Source organism: Cydia splendana, chromosome Z (genome assembly GCF_910591565.1).
Source record: "Cydia splendana chromosome Z, ilCydSple1.2, whole genome shotgun sequence".
NCBI lineage: Eukaryota > Metazoa > Arthropoda > Insecta > Lepidoptera > Tortricidae > Cydia > Cydia splendana.
In genome coordinates this window covers 37,119,379-37,132,994 of record NC_085987.1, presented here as the reverse complement: position 1 = coordinate 37,132,994, position 13,616 = coordinate 37,119,379, and the positions used below count along the sequence as shown (strand labels likewise).

Below are 13,616 nucleotides of genomic sequence, written 5' to 3'. Positions count from 1 at the left end.
ACCAATGATCTGGGACATTCCAGACTATTACCGAACTTTCCACAACATTCCAGAATGGTCCGGGATGTTCCCGAAAGTTCGAACCTCATGACGGATCTTGTTTTACGTACCTACCCATACCGATAGGTAGCTCCACCCATACAAAAAAGTCTTTCAAATGGTTCACTATGTTCCAGAATATTCCACACAATTTGAATGTGTTCTGGAACGTTCCACAACTGTCTGTCTGTCTGTGTGTGTGTCTGTCTGTGTGTGTGTCTGTCTGTGTGTGTGTCTGTCTGTGTGTCTGTCTGTGTGTCTGTGATCTGGGATCCTAGATTCTAGGTTATTTCCGAATATTTGACAACATTCCAGAATGTTCCGGAATGTTCTCGAACATTCGAACTTCACCACGGTCTTGCTTTATATACCCCTACCAAAAGGCTTCTAATGGTCCAGAATATTCCGCATTTGAAATTGTTCTGGAATGTTCCACAATGATCTAGAATGTTCTCGAACATTCGACAACATTCCAGAATGTTCTGTAACTCCACCCCATACAAAAAAGGCTTCGAATGGGCCACAATGTTCCAGAATATTCCACAACATTCGAGAGTGTTCTGGAATATTCCACAATGATCTGGGATGTTCTCGACCATTCGACAACATTCCAGAAAGTTCTGAAATGTTGTAGAATGATCCCGAACACTCTCGAATGCTCTGGACTGTTCTAAAAATTTCTAGAGGGTGAAAATATCTGCCCTTTATCTTTAAAAGCACGCCCTTCAGGTAAAAACGGGAATATTCTTCACGGAAATACAAAAAAACCGGGCAAATGCGAGTCGGACTCGCGCACGAAGGGTTCCGTACCATAATGCAAAAAAACGGCAAAAAAAAACGGTCACCCATCCAAGTACTGACCCCGCCCGACGTTGCTTAACTTCGGTCAAAAATCACGTTTGTTGTATGGGAGCCCCACTTAAATCTTTATTTTATTCTGTTTTTAGTATTTGTTGTTATAGCGGCAACAGAAATACATCATCTGTGAAAATTTCAACTGTCTAGCTATCACGGTTCGTGAGATACAGCCTGGTGACAGACGGACGGACGGACGGACAGCGGAGTCTTAGTAATAGGGTCCCGTTTTACCCTTTGGGTACGGAACCCTAAAAAGGCTTCAAATAATTCACAATGTTTTAGAACATTCCACAACATTTGAATGTGGTCTGGAATGTTCCACAATGATCGGGAATCCTGGATTCTAGGCTATTTCGGAATATTCGACAGCATTCTCGTGTGTTCTCGAACATTCGAACCTCACGACGGACTTGCTTTATATACGCCTACCAATAGGTAGCTCCGACACTAAAGGCTGCGAATGATCCAGAATATTCCACAACAATTGAAAGTATTCTGGAATGTTCCCCATTAATGATCTAGAATGTTCTCGAATATTAGACAACATTCCAGAATGTTCTGAAATGCTGTGGAATGCTCTCGAATACTCTTGAATGTTCTGGACTGTTCTAGAAAGGTCTAGCCGCCGAGACGGCTTCGAATGTTCTAGATTATTCCACAACATTCGAAAGTGTTCTGGAATGTTCACAATGATCTAGAATGTTATCGAATATTCGCCAACATTCCAGAACGTTCTGATATGCTGTGGAATGCTCTCGAATACTCTCAAATGGTCTGGACTGTTCCAGAAAGGTCTGGCCGCTGAGACGGCTTCGAATGTTCTAGAATATTCCACAGCATTAGAAAGTGTTCTGGAATGTTCACAATGATCTAGAATGTTCTTGAATATTCGCCAACATTCCAGAATGTTCTGATATGCTGTGGAATGTTCTCGAATACCTACTCTCGAATGTTCTGGACTTTTCTAGAAATATCTAGCCTCCGAGACCCGAGACACCTCACCAGGAACAAATTTTTGTAGGTATATATTTCACGATCTATTCTGAACTTTATTTTATTAAGTTAAGGTTCAAAATTCAAAAACAAAAACAACTGCTTCTGGGTTTCAAAGGGGAAACTTTCAGCCCTTATATCTTCAAAAGCGCACCCTTCAGGTAACAACGGAAACTTCTTCATGGACGGGAGATAGAGGGCTACCACCCTATATAGCTTCCTTGATCGTATCGGGACTCATTTTTGAGTTTTAGCGGCACGCACATTGTACACTTTCTTTTAATATATTATATATATTGATTATTATACTCTTTGCCTCTAGGTTGCCATGTGTCATTCATTAGTGTCATTACACAAATTTATTAGTTCTTAGTATACTTATAGCTTCTCCGTATAACAACAGTAAATAAATAAACCATTTTGGACGGTGTAAAAGGAGTAAACGTATTTAAAGTATGAGAGTCACTCAAAGTTTTACTGAAGAAGAGCTCGAAAACAAAATCATTCACCTCAAGAACTTGTATAGTCCGATAGATTTAAACCCGACCTTCCATAACAACAAAACACAGTGTGTAAAAGAACTAAATGCCATTGTAGACAGAGTAAACCGACAAGACCTACAGAAAGCCAATACGAAAGAGATTATACTGTGTGCTTTAACACTCATATATTACTTTAGCATGAGATTTAAACTAAGTAGCTCTACTTGTAAGCATTTTTCCCGGTGGTATAGTAAGAGACAATTTCTTAAGGCGGAAACTGTCTTTCAAAAAACAATGGATAAGCTACTACCTGAACGCAGTGAAGCGACAACAACAATCATGCTCGCGTTTTTCACTGATGTCGCTTTATGGCCTTTCAAAAATGTCGTTGCCCAAATTTTTGAAATAGTTCTTTACTTTACTCGCCAAACAATACTAGTATTCAATATGATACTTACAGACGTACAGTGCGCGTTGTGTCACGACATTGAAGATGCGAGACATCGCATTAGAGTACTGTACGAGCTGTTAAAGAGTGAACATTTAATGTTGGAGACGCCAAAATTAATATATTTTATAAAGCGACTCTTGGACTACTATACAAATGATATAGTTGATAGCAACAACAAACTAGTTGTAAATATTTATTTGAAGAGAGGCATTGAGGTTTGCTTGCGTCGGATTTTTGAGAGAGTTGCTAATCAACAACGCATTGAAATCATATCCACTATGTTAGATTGGTTCTCGTCGCTCAACAAGGACTACGACGAGATACTGGAACTCTCCGCGTTAGTTCAATATGCAGCAGAACTTTATAAAGTAGGCTTGTTAAATGAATATCTGCCAGAAGATTTGGTGGTTCGTGTCTTAGATTCATTTGTTGGGTCGACGAATCCATCGCACTGTCTAGTTGGCTGCCGTTTAGTTCAGCATTTTCTAGACAGACAATTAAACGCCCAATATTTGGTGGAACCTAAATTGTATTATGAAATAACTGAGGTAAGTTTTAAAAGCTTTATATTTTTTGTAAAGATTGAAATTTGTGAAACTGAATTGGGTAGTTTATTATTTAGTGCAGTCCTACAGCAGTTTACTATTTTCGCAAAATTATTTCAGACGCAGTTAAAAATTGGAGAATACGATGAGAGCGATAGAGAGTTTATAAGGAAACATAAAGAACAACTTCACGAGTATTTCATACTAGCTGTAACAGAGCACTGTAATAATAGCACGAATGTGAAGGCTGTATTCACTGTAGTATGTTGTATGATTTTGGAAGTGCCATGTGGCATGACCGCAGCGTCAGCCGCGTTCATGATGATGGTCGTGCAAAATTTTGCACTCCAAGAACAGAACATTCCGCTTAGATGTAAACACTGGATGCATGCCATTGTCATTTCTGTCATGTCCCTTATATGCTGGGTGCATAAAGCCCCATTTTTGTGTCGCTATGTGAACCAAATAATGACCCGACGTGCGAAGGAAGCTCCGCAGCTGAATCCGCCGCTGCTGCAAGAGTACAATGTAAGAAATGCAAACCCGTGGACCAATGCAACACTATTCTTTGAATATTGGGAATTGAGATACGGACTTTGGAAAGCTTTTTCAGTTTCGCCAGGTATAGTATTAAGTACCAACTACCTGCTCCAAAATAAAAATATCAGAAATATAGGATTGATACGTAGGTATGTACCTAGATATAGATTAGCGCGTTAGCACGCGTTCCTAAATGACCAACTGACTTCATAAACTGAATTCCTTAAAAAACTCTAGTAATTATAATGTCTTAATAATACTGTATCTGAGCAGTTAGAACGTTCTGAACCAAAAGGACAGTCAGTCGTGGGTATATACAGTGTTTTTGTAGTTTTGTGCCTTGTGTTTAAATATTACCTATGGCTCATTCTCATAATACCTACAAATGTTGTATGGTCTTATGACTTTAATATATTTCAGTCTCTAGAACATTGAAGAATTACGAAAGATATTACCAAATTGTACTGAAAAGAAATCACGCGAGCTTACTTATTTTCTAATTAACAGTTGCGTTGCGTTGTTTATTGTTATAATTTATAGCCATGACCAGACATGATGAAATGTAACGATTTAACAACGTTTAGTAAATAGTTAATATGACCATTGTTATTTAAATAAAAAATAATAAATATTATAGGACATTCTTACACAGATTGACTAAGTCCCACAGTAAGCTCAAGAAGGCTTGTGGTGTGGGTACTCAGACAACGATGTATATAATATATACATACTTAAATACATAGAAAACAGCCATGACTCAGGAACAAATATCTGTGTCATCATATAAATAAATGGCATTACTGGGATTCGAACCCAGGACCATCGGCTTCACAGGCAGGGTCACTACCCACTAGACCAGACCGGTCGTCATTTATTAGGTTATTACATTATTTATGTTATTACCTGTGTGATCTATATTTTTATAATGACATGGGTCTGTGTATTTGGTGTGCATTAGGTACAAGGCCTAATATAATTTACATTTGCGCAAAAGTCAAGTAAGTTGCCGCCTTAAAGATCTCGCTACGACTCGCTAAGACAAAAACGTGAACTTTTTTTACTTTAAATAGACAAGAGAGCTAGATGTGAACTTTCTCGTTGACTAATTGATATAAATGTACAATGTCAGTGCAGCACGTTTACCTCGTAACATGGTAATGATTAAGTGCTATTTATTACAGAAGTTTCACTCTCGTTTAATGATGACGTTACTGTCTATGCTTACCGTATCATTTGTAAGATAAATGTCGCGCGGTGAAAATATATAATAAGTCCTGATTCCGATAACTTGTTAGAAGGAAATGTGATTTGGTTCATGATTTCATCTAGATACAAAAATATTGACTTTGAGGTTTCGATTACGACTGTTTTCTTACTAAAATGAAAATATAAATAAATATATGCAAGTATATTCTTAAATACCTCCCCTTATTTGCCCCACATTACCTGTACCTGTCAATTTCACAACATTTTATATTTTCGAAAACCATTCCAGCAAAAATGTGTTCATTAGGTACTAAACTAATATTTTTTTGCATTCATTTTTAGAGTGAATCGGAGGTTGACGTCGCTTTCCCTGCACAATCAAGTGTGACCTTAGATATGACCGACTCTTTCCTATATGGAAGTGAGACATTGACGCTGCGAAGAGCCTAATTTTTAACAAGCTTTTATTAGGTCGCCCTGTATGTAATTAACTTGTAATGGAATCTAAGGTAACTAATTTAACCATCTTCCAAGGATCGTAGCGTCAGGAAAATTGGCAGCTGTATGTAGTTCTGATGACAATACAATAATATGGTACTGTCGAACTGATCTGATGAGGGAGACAGGAGGTGGCCATAGGAACTCTGTGATGAAACAACGCAACCTAATTGTTTTAGGGGTTTTTAGAATTGTCTCGATGAGTATTAGTTGTCTGTCGTCAGAAAAGTACAGTCAGCGATAAAAGTTTGTTCAAAAATGAAATTTTTGCCAAAAACTTATTTTATGTAACATTCCACTTCGGTGGTTTTCATGGAAAGATAAATCAATTATCGTTCACGAACTTTTATCATAAAATGTTAAAATATATTAAGGAATTAAGTAAGCTCATTATTTAACATAGTTTTAATCATAGCATGACGAAATTACAATTAACACTATAGCCTGACGTAATTACAATTTACACAATAGTTTTACGATATTAATAATTTTACCTGCGCTTACATTTAAAACTAGACCTAAATAAGAGCAATTAAAAGAGCAGTAGAAACAGGTCAAGCACTTTGACAAATTCATCGTGAAATTTGTGTAATAACCATTATAATGGGCTCGCAGATTTGCAATCGAGCCCTACTTTATTTGAGTCGAATCGTCGCAATTTAATGGCAATGCCTTTATCGATCATCTACGCCGTGCAATATCGCTGTGACGGATTACTAAAGCGAACCGCCCCATAATAATTTTACACAGTTGTCAACATTACAATTCAATATTGCAAGTGCTCAATGCGCATAGTGTTGATTAATATTCCGGCCGAAACGAAATGTTTTGTGGTAGAAAAGGAAACTTTTGGGCTGCGTTCTTTAAGATTGACTGCAAAATCAAGGAATTAAAACATTTGGTTTGAAACCTTGTTCACTAATTTTTACAATACAGCAATAACAGTCAACCATTTTATGTAATTTGTCCGCTTGGTAAAAAGTTGACCTGCGAATTGCTTGTTTAATCAGCTACATGCTGAATATATTTTTCTCAAAAATGGACGGCAAAGTCGACTTTGCCGTTTAAAAATAGGTTGCGAAGCGCGTAGTTTATGGTCAGTCAAAAATTAAAAAGTTAAAAACATTGCAGTCTCGATTTTGGGACTGCAATGTTGCATACAAATTCCATTATTTGTCGAGTTCCAAACTTTTTAAAAGTTGAAATGGCCATATCAAATGAAGGCACAGGCCCATTAAACAGCCAAACAGATGATTAGTACCGCGACTATTTAGCTGTCTCAAATAGGTTGGCGTATTTTCGGCAGAAAAATAAAAAGGCAAAAAAGCTAATTTTTTCAATTGTTTCTACTTTTTTCTGTGAAAATATATACGTAAGAAAGTTGCTTTTGTAAAATATTTCTATGATATTTATATTTCTTGCACCATTTTTGAGAAAAGCACTATATATGACTCGGCTGGAAGGCTACTTGCTGGCTTCGGATTCAATTAAACGGACTCCCAAGGTCGTCCGTTTAAAACTAATCCTCAGCCTGCAAGTAGCTACTTCCGAGCCTCGACAATAATGTACTATTACAGTACATCTGGTGCTACATTACGACACCCAGGTGCTATAATATTAATTTCCTATTTTTCGCACTTGTATCGTAATTAATAAATTATAACAAACTGGTTAGCTGAAAATAATTATATTTCAAACTAATGCGTGTAACGAAATGCTGGATATCATAATTACTTACACATAAATTTATCTAATACAAAAGAACCTAAGAAGTCACTTTAGAAATGTATGATGTTCATGTATATGTAAGTGACCAGTACCATGAGCAGCTACACAGATATGAACAGTCAGCAACGGTAGCAGATGAAACAATACACACAAAGAAATTTCCACCCTCTAATACTTTTCCAAATAAAGATAAGTCGGTACAGTCTTCGTGCAAATTATTTGCTTCAGTCTACATAAGGAGTGACTTGTTTGTTGTCTTTTTGTTAAGCCATGCCTACCTACTTTTGTTGTGTATTTTGATCCATTGCTTTTAATGCTGACTGAACAAGGTGAGAGTAGTGGTACCCACCCCGGCCGAACCCACTCCGCCATTTTGAAATAAAATCAGATATCTGAGTCAGAATTGTCTGAGAGAGAAGAGCTGGACAGTCAGACATTTTTACCTTTTTTAGCATTTTTACCCAAGCTGAACAGAGATGCTATGTACGCCGGATTTAAATTCGGACATTTGGAATATTTGGATACAGTAAACTAAGATAACATCAGCAACGTTCTCTGTGGCTTTGTCATTTCATTACATTTGGATCCACAATTATGACTCTACTACTTATGATTAAAATATTTATCGAGAATATGCGGACTGTTACTTAGTTCTGAAGAGAAAATACCTTTTTAATGCGGTAATCATTCTATAGTTTGATTCGGGTTTACTATACTACTACTGCTGATATATTTTTTCCTAAATACCTAATACTGTTATTCGTATACAAAAATTTGTTATTAATAGCTATCGGAAATAGTTAATGAATTCCATAACAATCTAGAAAAGTCTGATCCCACTGTTGGCGGATCGATGAAAAGAGATAGCGCTGTGGAAACATCGCATTTGAAACGGGACGAAAAATGCAAGTGCTCCAGAATAGGAGATCAGTGCCTCCGTGGGTTGCATTCATGCAAGGCATATATAAGTATTGAAAGAAGCGTCGGCTTTCATTGTATATCGGCACATAGCGAGGTGCACATCATTTTCGCGCAAGTGTGGGAAAGTGATTTTCCGGAATTGCATCGCCAGCGCTTATTGATCAGTGATTCGCACGATACTCTCGGCGCTTTTTGCTCTGAGTTACATATGTTAACTTGTGCTTTCCACTTTATTGTTAGTTCACAATAGACCCACCGTAATGGATTGTCGAACAGTGGTAAGTGGTTTTTCCATGATCCTATTATACATATTGCCTAACTGCATTTGCATGTTCTGACTTAATTCACGTTACACGCGCGCAAATCGTCATCAGTCATCATGTTCGTGATATTGAGAGATAATCTCGTTGAATCGATTTGTAGCGCTATTAAGTATAATGTCAATGTAAATACTACTGCTAACATGTACCACACGTGGGATAAAACCAGTGATTAATGAGTACGCTCGATGATAGACTACAATGAGATGTATTAAAGATTAGCATAGTTGCTTTTTTCACAACCTGAGGACTGTAATATAAATATTCCTAGATATTTATGTCAAGCAAACATTTGTCTTTCTTTAATTAATAGTTATTAAAATATATCTACTACCATATCTGTAAATAATTGAATTTTAGATTTACCTTTTATTTTTATACCAGCGAAAAACAAATAAGAACACACATTTGCCAAGCCTTTGCTCATCTGTTATATACCTATATATTATATTAAATACATTCCATCAATGTAATATAATAAAGTACCTAACTGTGTGATATTAATTTTCTGTTTCAGTTTTTGTTCAGCTTAGTCGTCCTAATGGCAGTGCTTCTCAGTTCAACTGAAGGGTTAGTCGAACTCATTACGTATACCATACGTATACAATAGGTACTCACAAATTTTTGTTGTGGAAATTTTCCAAAATGTTGGAAAAGTTATCTTAAATTTCACTAAAGAAACTTTTTACTGTGGATATGTCAAATTTTGTTACGCAATTACGCTAAAAAGAAGTGACATGTTTCTGAAAATGTTTCATATCTATGGAAACTTTCCAACGGCACTTCACTGAACATACCTACATACATGTAAGGACCACTTGCACCATTCCACTAACCCGGGGTTTACCGGTTAAAACTGGAGTTACCATGGTTACCAGAACAATTTGACACTGGTTTAACGGTTTAACCGCTTAACCCCGGGTTAGTGGGACGGTGCAAGTGGCGCTAAGAGCTACATTAACTACAGCTTTAAACTACATTAACTTTCTGACACCGTTCGATAGTGAGAGAGAGACGCATGTCTTGTCATTATACCGCAGTAAGCGTGACTATAGTAGGTACAGTCGCTAATCATATATATCGGATCGGCGAAAGTACTCAAAAATATTAAAACACGCACTTTAACGTCTCGATAATAGAGGCTTTGTTCAGATATTTGTGAACACCTTGGCCATTCCAATATATCTGATGGTGACTGTACACCTGCTGTAACGTTATCCACATAGGGATAAAGGTACCTTTTCGACACCTAGAAGTGGCGCAGTCGGTAGGTACTAGATAATTGCCCGCCCTGGTGGTTATAAGTTTTTATTTAGCCGCCATTTATTTGCTATGCGCGATGAAAATGTACAGTGAGCTGCAGAGCCGAATGACTCTCTTTGCATTGAAAATTGTATATATTATGTATGTATGGTGTATCTCTGCAGCTACATACACCAGTGACGCAACATTTTGAAATTTAAAAATGGTAAAGTCCTGTGCGAATCAGATACATGAAACAATTTCTCACAACGTTAATATTTAAAGTCAATTCACGCTTGACCTTAATATAGGTTTTCTGTAAACTACATATAAAGAAAACTGTTTTGTATTTTTCATTATAATTATGCCCAATAATTGGGAGGTATTGAAAAGGTAAATTTTGTTAAAAAGTAGTTAAGCTACAAATAATATTCTTCTTCTGAAATCAAGCCAATAATATGTCAGACTAATTACAATTATATCCTAATACAAATATGCAGAAATAATATAAAAGTGTTTGCTAACAAAATATTGTATTTTCAGTTTTCACGTATTACGTTTGCATTGTAGGCTTTAGGCCTTTTATTATTCTTTTAAAGAATATTTAGCTGAATTATTTTTATATGTTAACTTAATAACAGCTTGATTAGGACCCCATAAGTATTAAGATACATCAAATCATATATATGTATTAGTTACAGAAATAGGCGTCTTGGTCGTCTCTTTTAATACTTTCACTAGTTGATACAATTGAGTAACACGTTTTCTTTGCGTATCAGTAATCCTAAAATGGTAAACCATTTGTGGAATTACATAGTACGCCCTCGGTAGCCGGAAACTACTGTAAATGGCATGTGCGCGGATCGCACGAGCATATTACCCGCTGAAGTGTGACGCAACCATAGTCGGCTCTACGAACGACATTCCACCTTATTTTCATAGGCGAACATTTGAAAATAAATGTAAACTTTAAAAGTCGCGTGGCTATAGTAAATATTTACTATTTCTCGCGTGAAGACGTCTATTACATAAGTTCGAGAAGTTTCTGTAACATACGTAACGTCCACACTTGTTTTTCTTCTTCACAAAAACGGAAAGAAAATTTCTACGGCATTAATAGTAACATGACTTTTTAGGTTTCACTGTTGTGATTGCATTTAGTAAGAGTGCCAAAAAAAGCATGTATTGTGTGAATGTTCTATCACTATTGTTTATGAAGCTTAGTCTTGGTGCGGCGTACACAGACCGTGTCTCTTATAAAAAATGTTCAGAACAATGTTAAAGGGAAAACTTGTAGACAGGTGCCACTTGGTGACTCAATTACGTACCATTTGACTCTCGCTCCCACTATTTTTACACAAAATCTTACAGTACAAATAATATGATTTAATAGAGTAAATAAAATGTACTGTACCTAATTCTTAAAAAAATAGATTTATCATTGAATAGTAGGTAGGTACACTCGCAACATGAGTTAAATATAGTCTCATAACATCACAGATCTTGTATTATGTACTTAACCGTGACAATTTAACGAATATTTAATGTCCATTTGTCACTTTAATTATGTCTCATTTTAGCTTATGGTTCCATGTTATTGTTTTTTATCGACCCATATATTTAAAAAAAAATACTTGTACCGCAGTCGGTACAAGAGGCATTGACTAAGTAACCAAATCTTAATATTTAGGTACGTCTAGAACAGTTTCTAGACGTACCTAAATAAAGTCGGACTCGTGGCTAAAGTTTCCGTACCTACTACATTCGTCAAAAATCAAAACATTTTCCTATTAATGTGTCGACCAAACTCATATCTGTTCGCAGGCGCAAGAAGAAAGTAGTCATCCACGTGCCCTATAAAGTGAAGAAGATTAAGCACACGCACACGGTGTACAAGACGATACACCACCACCACACGCACCACGACCACATAGATCCCCTTCTCGCGCACGCGCCCACGGAGGAGCACGAGCACTTCCACCACATGCACCTGCACGACGAGGGCCAGCACAGCCAGCCCGTGCCGGGCATCGGCATCCCTGAGTTCCTGCCCGACGTGCCGCTGGACGCGCCCGACGAACACGATCTGCCTCTCCTTCCCAACCGACACATCATCCCGCTTTACAGAAGAAAGAACTAGGTAAATGCCAGTCAGCCATATTCGAACTTTAAGATACGTCAAATAATAGATATGGAAACGATATAGATTGGATATGTCAGTGTCAAACAAGTGTCAATAGTGACGTTTTTGTTTGTAGTAACCTCACTTTTGACACTTGTTTGACACTGATAGATCCGATCCATATCGTTTAAATATCTAGTATTTGACGTATCTCATTGTTCGAATACGGCTGATCACTATTACTTAACACCAAACTATTTACGACATGTCAGTCAGTAAATACATTTTTATTACCTATTTAATATAATTTATTTTATTATTAAACAGGCCATCCATTTCAGTCGCAATATTTTAGCGATTAATATCTGATTGCATTTCTTAATCGTGAAATTTGGTGAGCAAGGTTCGATAACAAATATAGATTTTTTGTCGATTTATTTATTGGATATTTTCCAAATGGCGCATACCTACATCGGATTTAATTGTAGGGATTGTTAATTTTCAATAAAACTAAGACACTTAAACTAATAAATATCTAACCAGGTAATTTTTTGTATTTTCAGGAATTTAAAACACGGTAAAAAAGGAACAGAAGACTCGGAGACAGCCATACTTAACTTATTTTTATTCGAGCTTTAAATTAAAAAATTGGGACGAAATTTTAATGATGTTTCTAAAATTATAAATTTATCATTTTAATTTAGTCACTAACATGATGAAAGTAAATATTTATATTTAATCAAATGTATATTTATACGTCGTTTATATAGTAAAATACATTTAAGTAGATTATATGATTGTGTGTACAAAATCTCTTACGGTTTGCAAATGTTAATTAGTTAGTTATTTTAAAATAAGATACAATTTACTTTAACTTCTTTTTGCCAAAGACTTACCTGAAGACTTCATTCTGTATTTACTCGTGTTTAAATCTAATTCTACATCTCTTTAAATTATCCAATAATAATAACATATATGTATTATATCTATAGTTAAATACTAAAAGTGAGTACCTAAGTGTTTGATTTTTATTTAAGTACACAATAATGCGATTTTTTGTAATAAAAATAAGTTGATTCTAATATAATTCACTTGAATGGATACTTAAGGGGCCCACTGATTAACAGTCAGCCGGACGGTATCGGCCTGGCAGTTAGAACAAAATTTTGACAGTTCCGAACAACTGACAGGCCGATACCGTCCGGCGGACTGTTAATCAGTGGGCCCCTTTAGACAGGCTTTAAAGAAGTTGGTCATGTATAAATATGAGTACGTAATTGACATGTGCAATGCGAAATCAAATTAATAAAATAAATTAAAGATTGCGAATTTGATTACCTTGTTATGTTTTTTAATGTTAACACATTACACTACCTAATTAAAAATATAATGCATGTTGCGTTTAGGTACAAGTTAGGTACAAAAAATTGCAGTTGGGAACTTGTCAAGTTAAAAACTTAGAGGTTTTTTTGTTTTCCAAATCGCAGTGAGGAAGAGTGGGAGGAAAAGCTATTCGATGTCTGGTATTTACTTTTTTTGTACCTAGGTATATACGAGTAAGCATCATGCGTGCAGAGCCTCTACCATCAGTTTTAACATTGACATAACGCTTACGTCTACGTAATTTACTTTCTGTACATCTCGCTTGCACTATTGCTCGCATATGCGAGT

General features: G+C 36.2%; 2 protein-coding genes across 2 annotated transcripts; both read left to right on the top strand.

Annotated features, from left to right (window-relative positions):
* The first annotated feature begins 2,303 nt into the window (after positions 1–2,303).
* On the top strand, positions 2,304–5,564 carry LOC134804003 (uncharacterized). The gene is made up of 3 exons (XM_063776858.1): positions 2,304–3,371; positions 3,489–3,995; positions 5,457–5,564. The coding sequence occupies exons 1-3, from the start codon at positions 2,346–2,348 to the stop codon at positions 5,562–5,564; spliced, it is 1,641 nt and encodes a 546-aa protein (XP_063632928.1). The 5' UTR covers positions 2,304–2,345.
* Positions 5,565–8,203: 2,639 nt separating this feature from the next.
* Positions 8,204–11,963, top strand: LOC134804002 (uncharacterized histidine-rich protein DDB_G0274557-like). Its single transcript, XM_063776857.1, has 3 exons — positions 8,204–8,539; positions 9,099–9,151; positions 11,648–11,963. The coding sequence occupies exons 1-3, from the start codon at positions 8,522–8,524 to the stop codon at positions 11,961–11,963; spliced, it is 387 nt and encodes a 128-aa protein (XP_063632927.1). The 5' UTR covers positions 8,204–8,521.
* The last annotated feature ends 1,653 nt before the right edge of the window (positions 11,964–13,616 follow it).

Excerpts from the sequence above, each read along its gene's own strand:
- LOC134804002 (XM_063776857.1), top strand. Across the intron at positions 9,152-11,647 it reads CTTCTCAGTTCAACTGAAGG|GCGCAAGAAGAAAGTAGTCA; the intron begins GTTAGTCGAACT and ends ATCTGTTCGCAG.
- LOC134804003 (XM_063776858.1), top strand. The coding sequence starts at position 2,346 with ATGAGAGTCACTCAAAGTTTTACTGAAGAAGAGCTCGAAAACAAAATC. Across the intron at positions 3,372-3,488 it reads TGTATTATGAAATAACTGAG|ACGCAGTTAAAAATTGGAGA; the intron begins GTAAGTTTTAAA and ends AAATTATTTCAG. Across the intron at positions 3,996-5,456 it reads TTTCAGTTTCGCCAGGTATA|AGTGAATCGGAGGTTGACGT; the intron begins GTATTAAGTACC and ends ATTCATTTTTAG.